This window comes from Hirundo rustica, chromosome 1, assembly GCF_015227805.2.
Source record: "Hirundo rustica isolate bHirRus1 chromosome 1, bHirRus1.pri.v3, whole genome shotgun sequence".
NCBI classification, from domain to species: domain Eukaryota; kingdom Metazoa; phylum Chordata; class Aves; order Passeriformes; family Hirundinidae; genus Hirundo; species Hirundo rustica.
In genome coordinates, this window is record NC_053450.1 from 51996035 (window position 1) to 52017068 (window position 21034).

The window sequence follows — 21034 nt, forward strand, 5'->3', positions numbered from 1 at the left end:
TTGGAAAATTTACTTTCAAACCTTGTTACAGATCATAACCAGACTGGTTGGGTAGACAGAGCCCATAAGTTATGCAAGTATGCCTGGTCATTTCAGTGGGAATGACTCAGATGGATAACTCAGTGTAATAGCTGCGTGGCCTGACCTTTTCCCTCCCTTTCTCTCTTTCTCTCTCTCTCTCTCTACTTTTTTATTTCATTAAAAAAAAAAAAAAAAGAAAAAACATAAACCACACACATTCCTATAATTTGTTCTTCATTATACTTCATTATAATTAAATAAATAATAAACAAGCATGGCATCAGTAAAGATATTAATGAGATAATGGCTTCTCCTCTGACAGGCAAGTGTTCAGTTTGCACAGCACAGACAGAAAATGACCTATCAGTATGTATCTGGGCTACGTGGCGATGGAAATTGCACACGAGGCTTTCCCCTTCTCAGCCCATCCACGCTGGCTGGGCACGCTGACAGGCAAACAGGGAATCCTAATGCAGTTGCTTTTGCACCGCAGTCTCGGGGACTCCTGCCACTAGAGCAGCTATTTGTGTGTGACCCTGTGTCCCTACAGACACCCTGTGACTCTCAGATGGGGAATTCCTATTAGACCCCAAACAGCTGGCCTTTAGGAAGTCATTTGGGCCAAGCAAAACCATAAGCTGAAACACTCAGGAGCTGGTGCAACTTGGATTTCTACTGCAAATTTGGGAAGAGCTGCTACTTAGAAAACATGCTTCCATTCCTTTTTTTCTGATGACCAGAGTGGCATAGGGATAGAAAAGCAGTTTTGCTTTTCCTAAACAATATTCCTTCTTGTAGAACACTTTGCCTCGTGCTGTTTTTACTGAAAGTAATAGCAGAATTACCATTAAATTAAAAGGGATCAAGAGGAGGCTTTCATTCCCTTCAGGAATGCACAGCAAAGTGAAGCTTCTGATGCCAGCACTTAACCTCTCCATTTCAATTGCCACTTTGGGGTGCTGGAGCAGGTCCTCCCTGTTTAGGGATGGGAGCAGCTCTCCATTTTTAGATGAACAAAGAGGCATGGCTGCTTTCTTGCCTGTTTTTTTTTAATTACTTTTAAGTGCCTATTCTGATTTCTTTCTTCAGTTTTACAATATTAAAGTCTACAGTATGAAGCTCAATACCTCCTGAGAGAAAGAGCTTTAATTCTAACTCACAATAATAAGAGTAGTAAGAACAATATATTTTAATTAAGTCAAGGGTTTGGTTTATCTGTTATTTCCATCTGCCTTGCAGCCAGAGCATCCCTTTTTTGCAAACCACCACGCTGGGAGTTTTGGCTTTGCTGCATTTACCTTTGATTTCACAAATGATTGACATGTTTTCCTTCAAAGCAGTAGTTTGCCAGTTTAGTAAGTAGCACCATCAGAGTTTGAGTTATGATTTCCCCTTCCATGGGTCTTTAACTTAGGTTCCTTCATTTTCTGTGCATAGATCACTTTAGAAGAGGAGTTTAAGCTGTTCTGATTTTCCAGGTGCAATTGTAACAGCTCAGACTTAGGGTCTGTTACCATACAGTGTCCACAGCAGAATCACAGGTGCTTGCCAAGGAGAATAAGCTGTTAAGAAATGAAAGCATCTACACCCTTGTCACTGGCTTTGTGGCCTGTATCGAAAGCGAGATTGTGCCTTTATTGTAAGTCAATTTAAACTGTTATGTTTTAGTTAAAGGCTACCCCAGTATCTATAATAGTGTGCTGACTGTAATACAAAATCTGAGCCAGATTTTCCAGAGCTGACATGTTCCTCTCTATATATTTATTATATAAAAATAGGACTTCATGTTGCTATTCAAAAAGATTTGATCTGTCTGATTTCATCTGATTTTTTCCTCTCTGGGCTGAACAGACTGCATAGGTTGAAGTCCCAAGCACTGCAGCAACACAGCAGAAAATGGGCTGACACTGCATGCAGCCTGCACAGTGAGGTTTCTGCTCCTTATACAGTCAAAACTGTTTGTGGCCTCATGTTGCCTACTTTCAGAGCTCATCCAAAGGGTGCTGTATCTCTAAATACAAGAAGTCAGGACACAGTTTGATTTCTGTGTGAAAAGTTTGGGAATAGAAGGGAAAGTAATTGTGGAAAAGAAACTCCGTTCAGTCAAAAAAAGAGAAAAAATCTGAGAGGAGAACTGTGTGAGATTTTAAAGTACAGCTCCCTTCATTGTATTTGAAATTTTAATTTATCTGCAAAATTACCCCACAGAAAAAGAAAAAAGAAAAAAGAAGGGAAAAAAACCAAACACAAACAAACAAACAAACAAACAGAAAAAAAAAAAAAAAAAAAACAAAAAAAACCCCAAAACAAAACACCACACTTTGTATTTATAACCAAAACCAGAGGCAAGCATAGCACAAAAAACCCCAAACAAACAAAAAACCAAAACCCAAACCAAACTAAATAACTATAAGAAGCCCAACAAGACAAAAACAAAAACAAAAAACCCCAACAACCAACTAACCAAACAAAATAAAACCCCACAGCACTGACTTGCTAAGTCATAGTTGTGTTGATAAGGGAGAAAACTTCAGTTTACCAGGAGGTTAAAGGCAGTCCTATCTCCTGTAACACAGCTCATGCCAATGCTTGCAAGTCTTTGAGGAACTTCTTTGGTGTGAGTAAAGGTGTTGGATTCAATCTCCAACAGAGACAGAGTGACTTTTATGGCTGGGAGAACTTCCATGGCCACAGATAGGATTTGGAAGTACTCAGTTTCACAGGGATGAGTGTTTTGGGGATTGGGTTGTTTAAAATTATGTGAGTTTCACTTTCCAAATTTGGTTGCAATGAATACTTTGAAATCAAATATTGTTTATTATTTGTCTTTAGAAACCAACCATATTTACTACCAACAAGACCTGGTAAAGATAAGAAGGAAGTTTAAGAGATGAGCAATGACATTATAATTGCAGGCTACTTTATACATGAAAGCCATTGCTTAGTTCTTGAATGTAAACATCAGATTATAAACCAGATGTCATTAATTTGTTGATGACAGTTGTTTTTCTTTATTGTGGATTTGTGTTTCAAAATTTTAATTTACAACCAAATTACTAATCTAACATTAGCATTCTGAAGATGACATTAAAATGTTAATGGAACTTAAATCTAGTTGAGGTGAATTCAACTCCTGAGTCTGCAGACAAACCTTAAGAAATAACTCTGGTCCTGTTCATTCCATAGGGCTGTGTTAACTCTGACTGCTAAAGACTCTGCTTTTGGTATGAGTACCTTAGCCAAAATACCTCATTAATAAGCTGATAATGCACAAGTGTACTCCTTTTCTTAGGTTCAAAAGCCACTGCTACTCCCTAATCTGTTTCTAAAACCTTGACATTTTCTTCTGCATCTCTTATCTTCACTGGGTAAACTTCTACTTTACCTCTTGAAAGTGTCTATAAATGTGAAGCGTAGTAATAAGTGTGTACACAGAAAAAAAAGCAGGTCTCGTTCCCAATCCAATCAAGCACCCATTGCTATCTTTTTCTTTTTAAAAATATACATCATTTATCAAAACTTCACCAGTGTGTCAGCTGTAAACTGTCCAGAGTGTTTGGCTGCATCCTGAGGAGGAGTAGATAGAGCCTGGATCCTAAATTGTTTTGAAATAATCCTGCTGGGTTTGGTCTGCAGAGCTCATTTGCTCCCTTGGAGTCAGCTGTTTGTGCCTAATTAATGTATTTGGAACTTCTGAGGGTGTTATTGCTGCAAGGGAAACCTGGATGACTGTGCTTGCACTATTCCTTTTCAGACGGTGTATGGTGTAAGCACGATCCTTGAGTTTATCCATCCACACAAATATCCTGCTCCCACACCTGTTGTGCTGGCTTGAAGGCAAAACCAGCGAGAGACTCCAAGTCAGAAAAAACAATTTAATAGGAGAGGAAAAAAAAAAAAAGTAAAATAAAATAAAACACATGCAATGGTACAAAAGATCACTGACAGAGTCAGAATACAACCTGAAACCGTGGTGGTGGCAGTCCAGATGAAGTGGTCTTGTTGAAGCAGTGTTCTTGCAGAAAGGTCTGGTAGCTCTTGTCCTCTGGGAATCCAGTGGGTAAGGCTGCCTGTGCTGTCCCAAGGCTCCGATTATATCCAGGTGGGAATGCTTGGCTCCTCCCCCTGGGCGGAGCATCACACAATGGACTGATATCATTTTATCAGTTTTGCAATGGGTCCTTGATTGCCTATTAAACAGAGATAGCTCCTGGGGAGAGTTATCTATGAGTCATGCAGGACGGTATTGATGGGCCATTAACAGAAGATAGTCTGGAGGGAGGGGGCACGGGAAACAGTGGTGCACAACAACATTTCATGTAGATGGTGATAGAATACATACTTTGGGCACATTTTACATTGTAACCTAGGACATAATCCACCCCTTATTCTATGACCATCTACATTATACCTAGATTAATACATTCTTACAGCTAGATAGATAAACATACACATATACAGAATAAAACCCTACACTCAGTTCTCACTTAAAATTAGGTCTCCCTGTGGTACACAACGGGTTTCCCCATCTTTCTGCATTACCCACCAAGTGGAACCAGGTCCTTGAGCAAAAACAATCCCACGGATGGGTCTGCCTTTGCTTGATGTGGGATTAATCCAAACAGTTTTTCCTAAGATGCCTTTCATGTGTACCACAGGGACTTTATCTCCATCCACTGTGTGCAAGGGTTCAGACTGGGCAGGACCAGCTCGATTGATTGACCCTCGAGTGTTGACCATCCAGGTAGCCTTTGCTAAGTTCAGTTCCCAATTTTTGAAAGTCCCCCCACCGAGCGCCTTCAGGGTAGTCTTAAGTAACCCATTGCACCGTTCAACTTTCCCGGCAGCTGGTGCATGATAAGGGATGTGATATATCCATTCAATGCCATGTTCTCTAGCCCAGGTGTTTATAAGGCCGTTCTTGAAATGGGTCCCATTGTCTGACTCGATTCTCTCAGGAGTGCCATGTCTCCACAAGACCTGCTTTTCAAGGCCTAAGATAGTATTCCGAGCAGTAGCATGAGGTACAGGGTAGGTCTCTAACCATCCAGTGGTGGCTTCCACCATAGTTAGCACATAGCGCTTGCCTTGGCGGGTTTGGGGAAGGGTGATGTAGTCAATCTGCCAGGCCTCCCCATACCTGTACTTCAACCATCGTCCACCGTACCACAGAGGCTTTACCCGCTTGGCCTGTTTGATTGCAGTGCAGGTCTCACAGTTGTGGATGACCTGTGAGATGTTGTCCATAGTAAGGTCCACCCCTCGGTCACGGGCCCATCGGTATGTTGCATCTCTCCCCTGATGACCAGACGCATCATGGGCCCAACGGGCTAAGAATACTTCTCCCTTGTGTTGCCAGTCTAGATCCACCTGTGATACTTTCACCTTGGCGGCTTTGTCCACCTGCTCGTTGTTGTGATGCTCTTCATTAGCCTGACTCTTGGACACATGCGCGTCCACGTGTCGAACCTTAACGGTCAGCTTCTCTACTCGGGCGGCGATGTCTTGCCAAATCTCAGCAGCCCAGATGGGTTTCCCTCTGCGCTGCCAATTGGCCTTTTTCCAGCGGTTCAGCCATCCCCACAGAGCATTAGCTACCATCCACGAGTCGGTGTAGAGATAGAGTCTTGGCCACTTCTCTCGTTCGGCAATATCTAAAGCTAGCTGGATGGCTTTAAGTTCTGCAATTTGACTTGATCCACCTTGTCCTTCAGTAGCTTGTGCAACTCGTCGTGTGGGGCTCCATACTGCCGCCTTCCATTTCCGGTTAGCGCCTACAATTCGACAGGAACCGTCAGTGAAAAGGGCATATTGTCTTTCAGTCTCCGGTAGCTCGTTATATGGTGGGGCTTCCTCGGCACGTGTCACTTGTTCTTCCTCTTCTTCAAAAGATAATCCAAAAGTCTCACCTTCAGGCCAGTTAGTTATAATTTCTAGAATCCCAGGGCGATTCGGGTTTCCAATACGGGCGCGCTGTGTGATGAGGGCAATCCATTTGCTCCATGTGGTGTCAGTGGCATGATGCGTGGAAGGAACCTTTCCCTTGAACATCCATCACAGCACTGGTAGTCGAGGTGCCAAAAGCAGCTGCGTTTCAGTGCCAATTACTTCTGAGGCAGCTTGAAGTCCTTCATAGGCGGCTAAGATTTCCTTCTCTGTGGGAGTGTAGTTGGCTTCAGATCCTCTGTAGCTTCGGCTCCAGAATCCCAGTGGTCGGCCCCGAGTCTCCCCAGGCACCTTCTGCCAAAGACTCCAAGACAGGCCATTGTTCCCGGCTGCTGAGTAGAGCACGTTCTTCACCTCTGGTCCCGTCCTCACTGGGCCAAGGGCTACTGCATGAGCGATCTCCTGCTTGATCTGGGCAAAGGCTTGCTGCTGTTCAGGGCCCCAGTGGAAATCGTTCTTCTTGCGGGTGACCAGGTAGAGAGGGCTCACAATCTGGCTGTACTCAGGAATGTGCATCCTCCAGAAACCTATGGCGCCTAGGAAAGCTTGTGTCTCCTTCTTGCTGGTCGGTGGGGACATGGCGATGATCTTATTGATGACCTCAGTGGGAATCTGCCGCCGTCCATCTTGCCACTTTACTCCCAGGAACTGGATTTCTTGGGCCGGTCCCTTCACTTTACTTCGCTTAATGGCAAAACCAGCTTTCAGCAGAATCTGGATGATCTTTTCTCCTTTCTCAAAGACTTCCCCTGCTGTGTTCCCCCATACAATGATGTCATCAATGTACTGTAAATGTTCAGGAGCCTCACCTTTTTCCAGTGCAGTCTGGATCAGTCCATGGCAGATGGTGGGGCTGTGTTTCCACCCCTGGGGCAGTCGGTTCCAGGTGTACTGTACGCCCTTCCAGGTGAAGGCAAACTGGGCCCTGCACTCTGCTGCCAAAGGAATGGAGAAGAAGGCATTGGCAATATCAATGGTCGCATACCACTTTGCTGCCTTGGACTCTAGCTCGTACTGAAGCTCCAACATGTCTGGCACAGCAGCACTTAGTGGTGGGGTGACTTCATTCAGAGCACGGTAATCCACAGTCAGTCTCCATTCTCCACTGGACTTACGCACTGGCCATATAGGGCTGTTGAAAGGTGAACGAGCCTTGCTGACCACCCCTTGGCTCTCCAGTTTCCGAATCATCTCATGGATAGGAGTCACAGAGTCTCTGTCAGTGCGGTATTGCCGTCGGTGTACTGTTCTTGTGGCGATTGGTACCTGTTGTTCTTCAACTCTTAGTAGTCCCACAGCACAGGAGTCATCTGAGAGACCAGGCAAGGTACTCAGTTGTCTGATGTCTTCTGTCTCTACAGCAGCTATCCCAAAAGCCCAGCGATATCCTTTTGGATCTTTGAAGTATCCATTTCTGAGGTAGTCTATGCCAAGGATGCATGGGGCCTCTGGGCCAGTCACGATGGGGTGTTTTTGCCATCCATTCCCGGTTAAACTCACTTCGGCCTCCAATACAGTCAGCTGCTGGGACCCTCCTGTCACTCCAGAAATAGTAATGGATTCTGTTCCTACATACCTGGATGGCATCAGGGTACATTGGGCACCAGTGTCAACCAAAGCCGTATATTTTTGTGGGTCAGATGTGCCAGGCCATCGGATCCACACAGTCCAATAGATCCGATTGTCCCTTTCCTCTACCTGGCTAGAGGCAGGGCCCCCCCTATTCCTGGTCATGGTACACGTTGCTTTCTTCCTGTAAATATGTTCCTGAGGTCCCTTCAAGTGGATCAGTCATATCATTCTTCTTATACTGTCTGGGGTTCTGTGCCTTTGAGACTGGAGCAGTGTTGGCTCTAGATGAGCTCTTCGTGGTAGGTGTCTCTCTCTTCAGTTCACGTACCCGGGCTGCTAAGGAGGAGGTGGGTTTTCCATCCCAATTCCTCATGTCTTCTCCATGTTCCCGAAGAAAAGACCAGAGGTTACCCCGTGGAGTGTATCCTCTCTCCCTGGCTGGTGGGTACCTGCTCCTAATGGCAGAGACTCTTGTTGGTTCTGGCGAGATGTGGTAAATTTCTTCCTTAAGTTCCTTTTTTAGTTTCTGATGGCCCTCTTCAATCAAGCTCCGGACTTGCTCAGCCAGCCTTGTTTCCACGGATGAGACATGGGTACGAAATGGGGCGGTGACAGTATCCTCGTAAATTCTTAGTTTATTGACCAAGACGCCCACCTTGTCCTCACCTTCCCTCCATTGCAGCGTTGCCAGGTAACGGGAGTACATCTCTGGTCCAAGCCGTGCAAATCTCAACCACATCTGCGATGTGCACTGGACATCATCTGGGCTTTTAGGAAATCTCTCGTCTTCTGAGAAAATGATCTCCAGCACAGCCAATTCCCTCAGGCATCGGGTACCTTGTTCCATTGTGCTCCATTTTCCTTGGTGCACCTGGAGGTCTTCTTTACAAAGGTATCTGTCCCTCACACTTGTTAGCAGTCGCCGCCAGAGGCTGAGAGTTTGTTGGGTTCTCCCGATCCCCTGGTCAATGACCACATCCCGAGACAGCGATCCCAGTTGCCTGGCCTCACTTCCATCCAGAATGGTGTCATTGGCTGCGGCGTCCCAAATGCGGAGCAGCCAGGTCAGGATGGACTCGTTTGTCTGGCGGGTGAATTCCCTCCGCAGGTCACGCAGTTCACCCAGGGATAGAGAGCGGGTGATGATCTCTGGCTCTGTCTCTTCTGCTGGGTGCGAAGGTCCTGCCACATCCTCATCAGTCATTATGCGGACTGATTTGCTCTTTGATTTCTTCTTCTGAACAGGGGCAACTGCCACTGGTTTAGGTTGTTCTGCTTTGGTGACAGTTTGTGTGGAGATGCTGATGGCACTTTTGGTTTCTTTCTCCTCTGTGACAGCTTGTGTAGACACTGACACTGTTGCTTTGTTTTTGGTTCCTTTCTCCTCTGTGATGGTCTGAGTAGATGCAGAAACTGTTGCTTTGTTTTTGGTTCCTTTCTCCTCTGTGATGGTCTGAGTAGATGCAGAAACTGTTGCCTTGTTTTTGGTTCTTTTCTCTTCTGTGACAGTCTGCATAGATGCGGTTCCTGTTTCCTCTACGACAGTTTGTGTAGACACGGATGCCGTTGTTTTGCATTTGTTTCTTTTTCCCTCCTCCTCAAGGAGACGCTGCACCACCCCATGTAGTGTTTGATTTCTAAACATGGTGCAGGCCGTGCAGAGAAGACAAAGCAGAACTAACAACAATATTATGCTGTCCTTGGCACCTAGAGAGAACTCAATACTTTCGAAAACTGCTGTGCCATACCTAAAAGACTGGAAAAAATCATTCTTTACCCCTCCCCACAGGGGCTGGGTGCGATTATTGAGAGCCCAGATGTAGCATTCTGGACCAGGACAAGAACACAAAATAGAGTATATATTCCGAATGATGCTCATTGCCTCAGAGGTTATCATACAATAAACATAATAGACCAATACAGCAATTCTGGTACCATACCCTGGTCTACACATGAGCATTAAGACCGGCAAATACTGCCCCATGTGTGGGAAAATGTAGAGAGTTAGGTATAAGATATATGAAAGCATGTTGAGCATCATAGTGGACAGCTGTTTCTTTTTTCCTCACTACAAAATTGTAATTCTGACTTTTCTCAGTACCTCCTGCCCCACGTTGGGCGCCAAAATATATGTGCTGGCTTGAAGGCAAAACCAGCGAGAGACTCCAAGTCAGAAAAAACAATTTAATAGGAGAGGAAAAAAAAAAAAAGTAAAATAAAATAAAACACATGCAATGGTACAAAAGATCACTGACAGAGTCAGAATACAACCTGAAACCGTGGTGGTGGCAGTCCAGATGAAGTGGTCTTGTTGAAGCAGTGTTCTTGCAGAAAGGTCTGGTAGCTCTTGTCCTCTGGGAATCCAGTGGGTAAGGCTGCCTGTGCTGTCCCAAGGCTCCGATTATATCCAGGTGGGAATGCTTGGCTCCTCCCCCTGGGCGGAGCATCACACAATGGACTGATATCATTTTATCAGTTTTGCAATGGGTCCTTGATTGCCTATTAAACAGAGATAGCTCCTGGGGAGAGTTATCTATGAGTCATGCAGGACGGTATTGATGGGCCATTAACAGAAGATAGTCTGGAGGGAGGGGGCACGGGAAACAGTGGTGCACAACAACATTTCATGTAGATGGTGATAGAATACATACTTTGGGCACATTTTACATTGTAACCTAGGACACCTGTCCCAGAGAGACTGTGGGACAGGATGCTCCCCAGCAGAAGTCTGAATATATTGAGAATGTACAGTGATGTAGTGGGCTTGTGAGAAAACTTCTCTGTCCTTTCAGAGCACCTAGGGAGAATGGTGTAGGGCCCTGAGCGGGCTGTGCTGGTGGAGCAAAGCCTCACTGGTGAGCCCAGAGTAATTTTGTAATTTTGCAAATAACAGGCCTTGTGCGTACCCAAGATTTATGGTGGCTCAACTAATTGTAATTAAACCATAGCTGTATAAATATTGGAGTTTTTATACATGGATGGGATTCTGGTAAGGATAATGCCGTAATTCTAACATAACCGGCAAGGCTAAAGAACCAATCTACCCAACTTCCTTTGGTCAGGACTGTGCTCAAGGACAAGCTCTGCCCTGCATTTGTTATCAAAGCTCCAATGAAACAAGATCAATCAGTCAGTCTGGTTATGCCATGGGAAGGGGGAATGGTTGAGAGCACTGCCAGGAGAGTGTGGGCAGATGTGTTCATACAGGGACAGGACAGGCTTCAGCCAGGGGCAGCTTTATCAAGGGTACTGACTTCATAGCAGTGCCCTCTCCACCTGAGACAAGTGCGAAACATTCTCTGGCCACCCTTGGTATTTCAAGTGTGAAATAATCTCCAGTCATCCTTGGTATTCCAAGAGTGATTTACAGATCTGAAGTGAGGTCACAGTGCAGCTAGCCACAGAACAAGTTCTCCTGGAATCCTATTTAAGACAAATTTTCCACCGAATATTTGGTCTTTATGATATCAAATGCAATTTTAAAGGAATCAATTAAAAATAATTAATTAATTTCAATTTTTCTCCTCCTGCCTCTTTTTCTTGATCCACACCCCCCCCCCCCCCCCGCCCCCTTTGTTCAGTTTGTAGAATTATCTTTTTTTGTCTCATGCAGTAGTTTAATACCTTGTACCTCTCTGCCTGGAAGACCTTTATAACAGTCCTAGCTTTGGAGCTTCAGTCACGCACATATTAAACAAACAGCAATGACAGAGCTTATCCTGTTCAGCTGTAAATCTTTAATCTGACTTCAGAGAGCAAGTGCTACTCATGCTATAACGTGGAACTGGGACAGTTCATGATGCCCAGAAAAGAAGGAGCAGGTTATTCTCATGGGCACAGGTTTTCTCTTCTTCCTGTGGTCCTGTTATTGAGATGTGTGTACACACAACAAAACCCCACTTTGTACTGCACACAATCCATGTGTCCTAATCCAGTGCACAGTGTTACGTTCAGATGGGACAGCATTTCCAAATGGAGAAGTTCAGAATTTTGTGTAAAGCACTTTTTTTTTTTTCCCCCTAAAAATTTCATTTTTAGGAGGTGCTGGTTGTTAAAAAGGCACACCACACAGAGATGTTGAGGTACTTGGTTAAATAGGCTTACTGTAGTCTAAGTAAAGTAAGAAACCAGTTCAAACAGTGGTAAGGTATTGTGCCTTTTTAATATTAATTTGAGACGGCAAAATGAAGGTTACCAGTTTCAGGAGACATGAGCATCTGGTTTGTTTTTAATTATCAAAGCAGTTGAAAGAAATATGACAAGTATTCATTAATTTAGTTCAGCTAATTACTCAATGTTGGGTTAAAACTTCTGTTCCTGTGGCTTCTGGAGCTGCGCGTTGCAATCTGTATCGTTTCATTAACGTGGTATCCTAGTGAGCATGTTTCCTATTTTGCTCCCCTGGGTGAGATTTAGAGGTATGATGGAGCACTGTTTTGACTTCTCACAGGATGAGCTGGATGAACTTCGGGCTGAAATGGAAGAAATGCGTGACAGCTATTTAGAGGAAGATGTTTACCAGCTGCAGGAGCTCCGGCGAGAGCTGGACCGGGCAAACAAGAATTGCCGCATTCTGCAATATCGTCTCAGGAAAGCAGAACAGAAAAGCTTGAAAGTTGCACAAACAGGCCATGTGGATGGAGAGCTCATTAGGAGCCTGGAACAAGATTTAAAGGTGGGTTGAGAGATTCATATTCACAGCAAAAGAGAGCAGACCGTGATGTGGCTCTCTGCAATGGAAGTGAGGGTGACACTTGAAACAAGCAGTAGCTCTCCAAACGTCACAGCCAATTTCCTTCTGCTGTGGTGGAGAACAAATATTCAGCTCATCGCCATAAAATGATGTGTCAGTGAGTGAAAAAACATGTGTTCAGACTCAAAATGAAAGAAATACAGTCAAGTTACATTTCTGCATTTGAAAGATTTAAAGGGTCTTGTTTTACTGGCTTTACTGAAAACCTTAGCTTTGCAATACTGTATAAACAAAACCTGATATGCTATTTCCAGTTCATGCTGTTTCTTTCCTTTTCACTTCTCGCTTATGCCAAGTAACTGGAAAAAAAGTAATCTAAATTGCATTTCTAGCAAGTTACTTGTAATACGAGCAGACTGTTCTAATATTTTTGCAGGGCAGATAGAGAATCAAAATGCTCTTTCCCTACAAACACAAATACCTGTAAAAATTCTATTCATACTGAAACAGTTTTTGTATCTTTCGGAAGTGCTTCCATCAAGACCAAGTAAAGCTTTGTATAGACATGATGATATCTAGCTTTATTAATATGTCTTGATATTGGTATCTTGTAGCTGTATTTTAAATATCTTCTGTAGAGAGGGACTGCTTGCAACTAGAATTGCAGTTAAAATTGTATTTAAAAATGCAAAACATAAAACATTCTGAAACTGAAGTGGTTTGTTGTCAACAGTGGAAATGACAGTAACAAATCACATCATCAAACCCTTTAAAATGTCAGATCTAATTTTTCTTTTGTGATGGAAACCAAATTATAACCTTATAACAATAGAAATGTTACATTACTCAGTAAAAATCTTGTACCTAGATTTCAATGAAAGAGATGTTGAGTTTTTTTATTTAGTTGGCTTTGGTTTTACTGACTTCTCGTAATTCCATTTTTCCATGTTGAATGATGTATCGTTTTTTCAAATGTTTTTAGAGTAGATATCTATACTTGTTAGGCTGGGCTCAGAAAACGTAAGCTAGCATATATTTCAGTGTTTTCATATCACTCTTGCCCAGTTGTGATTGCTGCTAGAGCAGCAGTTTGTGTGGCTTCGACTGCCACACGCACGTTGCTTTGATCGATGGCCCATCAGCTTTGCAGCACAATTGCTTGTCTTTGTCTTTATCTGTGTGATGTGCTGCGACTTTGATGGGCAGCTTTGGTGTCTGCTTGTTTCCTCCTGCTGTTCATGACATCACCTTAGCATAATGTGGAGAGGGAGCTGGTGATGAGTAATCAAATATATTTTCATTCTGGATTTCTTTATTAGAAATGAATATTCATTTTGGTACTTGGAAGGCTTGGAGTGTTCCATCAACAGTGTCATAATTGAATTAAGAATCTCTTGGCTGTCCAGGGCTGTAATATGCTTCTTGCTGTAGCAGACTTACTTCAGCTGTTGGTCCTCACGGATGATCTTCATGCATTTGTGCTCTTTTGACCAGGTAGCCAAAGATGTTTCTGTCAGACTGCACCATGAGCTGGAGAGTGTGGAGGAGAAACGAGTTAAAGCAGAGGATGAAAATGAAGTCCTTCGGCAGCAAATCATTGAGGTGGAAGTATCCAAGCAGACACTGCAAAATGAGCTGGACAAGTTAAAAGAGGTAAGCAATTGTCAGAAATGCCGTGCAGAGCAGTATTGCTGGGTTAGAATGGCAATCTGGCACACAGGTGTCTTGGACTGATTCTTACAAGAAATGCTTGCTGATATTGCTTGTACAATTGCCCCAAAGGTCTCCTTTGTTATATGTCCCAGATACGTCATCGGTAATTTAAAATCAATAGAGATGTAGATAAGTGATGCTCCACTTTTTGTCTGGGGCTTCTCACAGGGCTTCTGTCCCATTTTAAACTGTCTCCTTAAAAACTCTCTTCCTGCTGGAGCAGAACTCTTTCTGATTTGACTCCAGCTAGCTCTGGCTGTTCTTTACACAGATTGAGACTTCCACCTACTTGAAAGTCAGATGAAGTGTGCATGACTTGTCTCTGAGAGCAGGGTTCAGATGGGCAAGTCGCTGTTTTGGCTGGTACTCCTCAGTGGTGGTGGTGGAGCCATCAGCATGAGCTGGGCAACTGGAATGTGGTCTGTAATGTATAAATAACATTACACTTCAGGCACAGAAACTGTGTCTCTTGAGAAAAGGGATGATTTCAACACGTGCTGACGCACAGTTATACTGGGTGAAGTGATGATCCTTGGAAGCAAGTGAGCTGAGGAGCAGGGGACCGTAAAGGAAAGCCAAATACTAAGCACATCTCTTTGCTGGAGCTTCATCCCAGTCTGTAGTGGTATTTCTGTTCTCTTAACAGTACAGCAGATTGGCAGCTCACAGCCCCTGTTCTCTTTTAAACCAGATTGAGATAGAGCATTTAAACGTAATGAGGTAAGGCATTTATCCTCTGAGCCCTGGTCAGATTTAGAGAGCTGGTGCAATTATGTGTTATTTTAATCTTTCCAACATTACTTGGGAGTCAACTGGCGCAAAGCTTGGCTCAGTTTTATAAGGACAGCCCCTATTTAATTTCTCAGTGCATTTCAATTATGAGTAGTCCAGTGCAGGAGTTTTGGACTGTTTGTACCTAAGAGAACAGATCATCAGCTGGTATAAATATCAGTGTTGCTTAGGTTACTTGGGAACCTGACACAAAAGATAAAGTCTGCATGATGTTTTAGCTATTCTTCTCCTTTCTTGCTGCTATTGGTGAATACTGTGCTAAGTGGACATGATACCACGTTACAGGGTCTGCAGTCTCTGCTCTGTACAAAAATACCATCAGTACCGAATTTATTGCTTGTTGTTGATTAACATGCAGGTCCACTGGGTACTGCTTGGAGGTCTTGGGGTTCAAGCAGAAACTAAATTGTGGGTCAGAAGTGAGGGAAAAAAATGGTCCAGCAGTGCTGAAGATTTAAGCTGACTCTAACCAGGCTGAATTTACCTTGCTGCTTATTTGCTGGGAAGTGCTGCTTAGTCAGCTGTCTCTCTGCTGGATTGCAAGATGAAGTGAATGCACCCTTACTTTGTAAGCATACCTTGCCCCATCAGAGGCAAAACCTGGAGGAGAGCTAGGGAGAGGGAGACATAGCAGGTAGAATGATGGGGTGTATTCATGCTGATGTGGAGATAAGGCCGGGCATAAGAGGGATCATGAGATGTAGTAGTAGTAGCAGTAGTAGAGATACTCTGGTTTCATATACCATGAGTTGTGGTTTCTCTGGCAGTCACAATTTCACAAGGTCACAGGAGGTGAGAAGATGAGGTTGGAGTCCTTGGCAGGTCACACGAGGACAGATGAGCCAAAAGCTGAAGAAACACAGCTATGCATGTGTCAGATGAGTGTATGTTTGCAATGTTGCTGACATTGCTAAAAATATATATATATATATATTCTTCACTCAAGATGTGTTCAAATAACTACCAGAAGTGGTGCTTCCTTAGGAAGATTTAATGTGTGCAAGGACTGTATTATAGACATGGCAGTGGAAAAGCTAGTGCTTTATGTATCAGGACAAAAGTGACCTCAAAGCCATGTAGCTTGTTCCCAATCCATCCTGACTCTGCATCTTGTCTATCTAAGGGCTGACAGAAGGAGCATTTTCCTATCCAGTCCTGGAGCATTGCCTGAGACCCAGTTAGGCAGTATTCACTCTCTGATATAGCTTACTGCAACCATATGCTCATTCTCTGTAATATCCTTGACTATTCTCTATCATTGGATCAACAGAAAGGTTTTTCTCACCTCTGTGTTCATGTTTATTGCTTAATTTAGTGCTAGCTTCTGCTTTGGCATGCCATAAAATTCCCTCAGGTCCTATTTCTCACTGCAGTAGAAAGCATGTATGTTGATTATCTTCAATGTATTTTGCATGCTGAAATACCTTTAGGAATTGTACACATCTCTAAAAGCACTCTTTCTTTAAAGCCACCTTTGGCTTTATCATAATCTTTTGAAGAATTTCTAACATTTATCATGTTTAGGTCTATTATATATTTTTTTACACCAATACCTGTTTTGATCTCCTGTGATATTTTCAACGGGACTTCTTGGGTATATAGGCTTGTTCTATATAAATAAATATTTTATTTCCTTAAGAAAGAAGCCTTACAGTTTTAACTGGGAAATTATTTTTTGCCTCCTACTGACCATGTAATTTCAAGCTGTTGTATTAAGTACATATGAAAGACCTTCCTCTCTTGTCACTAAATAATATTTCTCAGTGTGTCTTACTGTGAAAATAATCCTTCACAGTCCTCTCCTCTCCTCTCCTCTCCTCTCCTCTCCTCTCCTCTCCTCTCCTCTCCTCTCCTCTCCTCTCCTCTCCTCTCCTCTCCTCTCCTCTCCTCTCCTCTCCTCTCCTCTCCTCTCCTCTCCTCTCCTCTCCTCTCCTCTCCTCTCCTCTCCTCCTCCTCTCCTCTCCTCTCTCTCCTCTCCTCTCCTCTCCTCTCCTCTCCTCTCCTCTCCTCTCCTCCTCTCCCCTCTCTCCCTGTGAATTGCTGCTAATGCACTTCCCTCCCCAGTCCCAGGTGCTTCTAGATTCCCATTCCATGACACACTTTCAGAAGCTTTTGCATAATCTATCAAAACAGCATCTGGGCCCTTGTTCTGTTCTGGTATTTGCCAAATGTTCCCCATCAACAAAATATTCTGATTTTCACTGATTTTTTCATTAAAGAGCTCTCAGGTAACTGGTGAGTCACTTGAGGTTTTTAGGATAATGCAACCTCCTTCTTTCCCTTTCCCTTTCCCTTTCCCTTTCCCTTTCCCTTTCCCTTTCCCTTTCCCTTTCCCTTTCCCTTTCCCTTTCCCTTTCCCTTTCCCTTTCCCTTTCCCTTTCCCTTTCCTTTTTTTTTTTTTTTTTTAATAAATAAATGTGTTTCATCCCTCCAGCTTTTTGCTGCATTTCCTGTGTTTTGAGCTAAGATATGAGTTGATAAGGACGTTTAATGAATACTTGTGGATTTTATCCAATTCTGATGTTTTCCAGTTAGACATCATTCTTCTCTGAATGTCTTCATCAGTATCCTGGCATTCACTTTGCTTACTCATGCCACTGTACTTCCTTTTTTTCTTTCAGTTCTCTTAGCCAAAAGATAATATAGTTCTTTCCTGTCCCATAATATTTGCTATTTTTTTTCAGATTATACTCATTTATCACTGTTCATCATCTGCTACTCTTGCCTGAATTACTTTCACTGATTCTTTTGGAAATACTTTTTCACTGGCTAATAATGTTTTCTCACTTCATGTTTTTTAACTTTACTGACAGTAGCAAGGGTTTTTTTGTGTCAGTATTCTTTATCTGCTGAAGCACTGTGGTTCATTGATTTTTTTCCCATTATTATATTCACCTACTTTTTTCATTTTCATTTTTCAATTCTTCCCTTTCTGTCTTTTTTACGGTGAACGTTTCAACAGATTTTGGGCCACCCTCTGATACCTTTCTCTGTGGCATTCTCCATCAGACCTGCAGAGTTTTCCTACTGCTGTGAACACTTCTTTGTAGCATATCCTGGGATGCTTCTGGGAACTGTCCCTTCTAGGAATTTGCTAGGATTTTCTGTGACTTAACAAAGCTGCTTCCTCCTTACAGCTCTGGAAGCAAAGGCAGTGTGCCCTCACAGATTTGATAGGAACACAAATTCCTGCCAAGGCTGGCTTGCTTTTTCCTCGTGTTGTCTGGGTTATTAACGTTGCCATTTGAGTCAGTAGGCTGCCAGGAGAGAAAAGAAATTACTCCATCACTAACAAATTACCTCAGCAACATCCCTGCAACTGTCGTTTCCCCCTTCCTAATATCCTAATGCACCTCATGAGAAATATTGATGTGTATTAAGAATTTTTCTCAATCAATCAACCAGGAAGCATTCAGAACACCTTTTTTTCCAAAATTTCCTTTCCTTTGCACCAGTGCAAAGCCCTTACCAAGTCTCTTCTGAGCATCTACAAAACAGAACTTTTCTCAAAGGCTTGACAACAGCAAGTGGATTTTCTTTGAGAACTCAACATCTCTACTCAACATCTAACTCACCCCAAACATCATTTCCCTGGAGTCACCTGGACATCTTTAAGGAACTTTGTCCTTATATTTTCTCAGGAAAGATACTTTTCAAAAGGATGATGTATTTTTAGTCTAAGTGTAAGCAACTAGGAAGTCTTGCTTGGCAAGTGTTGGATGCCTTTATGTACAGCGATCATAAATTCTGCTGCAAGCAGTGCCTTTCAGAGAAATGCTGTCTCCAAGAGTTCCATACCTGGGGAAGAACAAATCATTTTTGCTACTTATTGAAGTAAAGCCCTGAGATGGCGCAGGACCAGCTCCTGTTCCCCATGAGGAGAATGAGTTGGTTGCTTGTTTGCAGATGCTAAACGTGTATTTTCTCACGTCCTTTGTCTGGGTTTGGCGCGGTGAGCCCGGGTAAAGAACAAGGCAGAGCTGTGGCAGCACTGACGTTGCTGGGGAAGGGCAGACCAGACAAAGAGGTGGGAGGAATAAGGTCAGGGCTAGCAGCTGCTGAAAGATTTGATGTGAGTACTGTGAAATGGGTTAGCAAGAAATGAATGAGAATTGTGTAACTGGGAAGAAAGGGGCATTAATTGGTTGTGTGCTGGCCGTACCGAGCAGGTGTCAGCCTTTCTTATGGCTGCTGAAAGCAGAAGGACCAGAGGGGGAGCAAGCAGAGGTGTTGCTTTCTGTCTTGCAAGGACCTCTGCCATAGCAGCAGCCTCCCATGTGACACTGAAGTTCTCTTGGTCAGCTCCTAACTTCAGTGGAAATTCTTCAAGCCCTTCAGGTTGTTGGGACTGTTAGAGACCCGAGTGCTGCTCTCTGGGCATCTTCACTCAGGAAACCACTTCCAGCTGTTGGAGAGCTATGGCTGCAGCTCACCTTCACTGGCGTTTTTACAAATGAGGGTAGAGGCATAAGGCAAGAAATCCTGTTTCCACTCATTTCTGCTTAAGACGAGAGAAGCACAAGTCCTCTGGCCCTTAGTAATGTCTCCAACACATCTCTTCAGCACACAGACGGAGCTGAGAACCAGTACCTGCTGTAAATGGGCTTTCCCAGGTTACCTATGAGCTTTTTAGGCCAGAGACTTCTATAAATGCTCTTTCATCCAAAAGCTTTACTTGCTTTGGAAGGCATATGCCCAAGCTTATTCTCTGCTCCTCCCCTGCAGCACCTGGTTTTTGAGGCACTGTTCAAGAACTGCTTTTAACAGTCAAAGAAAATTTTCTGTTACAATATTTAATGGAAAAATGTTAAAAGCTACATTCAGAAGCTAATAAAAATGAAAGAAATATACAAGAAAAGTTGAAAAGTCTTTCAGACATATTATTTTGAGACAACTTTTGCTCCAAAGTGCAAGTGCAGTTCTCTGTTTAACATCAATAGAGGTGGAGAGCATTTTGCTCATAGAGGGATTCGGCTCAATAAACGTAATATAGCAAAATGAAATCTGGAAGCTGCTGTGTGTGAAATCTGGAGCTGAGTGTGACAGTGATTTTCATCGCCATGAACCTTGCAAATAGGGCAAGACACGTCTAAAGTGTGTCTATTCCAATCTGAAATCACATTTCCCTCTTTTTACTCTGATATGAGCACATAGATTTTGTGTGAAGTGGCACACAACTGGTAAAGAAATTATTTTTTGTGAAAACACAGTTGTTTGCATAAAACATCACCCTATTTGTTCATTAGCTGGGAATTTATACGTATTTATTAAAGTGGCACGTAATGTTTTTCAGTCATTTTTCAAATGAAATTTACTCAGAGAAGTAGGGAAATACTGTAAAAATTCTTTGATTTTTGTAATGTATTACCTTTTTTAACTATCAGTGAGTTTACCTGAAGGGAAATTTATGAGAAACAGGACAGGATTCAACACTAAAGGGACTAAGCAAGAACACTATGTTGACCCAATAACCCTGTTTAGAATTTAGTGCTTTTGACAGTTTTAAGTAATGAATTCCTATGCAATAATCATAACTCAACCCATTAACTGAATGAAAGTTTTACCGCTGCACCATTTTGTCTCCAACATCTTTTTTTCACTGTGATAAATAATAAATCGGTACCTACCCACAGTGAATGATTTGTACTTGTTATGGCATTTCAGGAACTGTAGAGAGTGAAATGGTCTGCTCCTTCTTGGTAAGAGGCAATGCATGGGAATGAAGCTCTCTGGATTCAAAAAACATAGTAGTTGTATCATGATTTTTTTCTTTTTAAGTAATTATATTATACATCTTCTAATGTATTGTCCACATTTCTTTTTAGAAATTTAGAAGTATTTTTAAACCAAAAGACCCCCCCCAAATTTTCAAAATAATTTGTGTCAGTCTCTTATGTTGTAAATGCCCCTCCCTGAGCAGTATCTGCATCTGAAATTAAGATTTATGGTTTACTAAATAAGTTGCCGCCAAGCTCTGATTAGTCTTTATTTTCTAAGTATTTGCTATTTGTCCAGACTGGCCAGCAATCATCTGACACTACTTCCAAATCCTATTATAATTTTTGAAGTGACTGATTTTAAGATAAAGTAACAGTGATTCTGATGATCAGATCTGGAGATCTGTCTCATGCAAAATCCCTGCTCTCCTGTTACTCAGCCTGAGATTCTCATCCCAGGCATTGGCTTCTGCTGATTCACCCCCTTCATTATTCCCAAATACTTTGAAGGACCACAACTGGCCTTCGCATATGGAGAAATTATATTTAAGTGATGGCATTTACAGCAGGAAAAATGACC

General features: G+C 42.8%; 1 protein-coding gene across 12 annotated transcripts in view; it reads left to right on the forward strand.

The window, feature by feature from the left end:
• Window positions 1-21034, forward strand: part of MTCL1 (microtubule crosslinking factor 1) — a 127712-nt gene that overhangs the window by 23915 nt on the left and 82763 nt on the right. For all 12 annotated transcript variants that reach the window (XM_058423597.1, XM_040057863.2, XM_058423625.1 and 9 more), the window contains 2 exons: window positions 11990-12214; window positions 13727-13885. In XM_058423597.1, the coding sequence (XP_058279580.1) occupies window positions 12017-12214; window positions 13727-13885 (357 nt within the window). In that variant the 5' untranslated portion in view covers window positions 11990-12016. The remainder of the gene's footprint in view (window positions 1-11989; window positions 12215-13726; window positions 13886-21034) is intronic.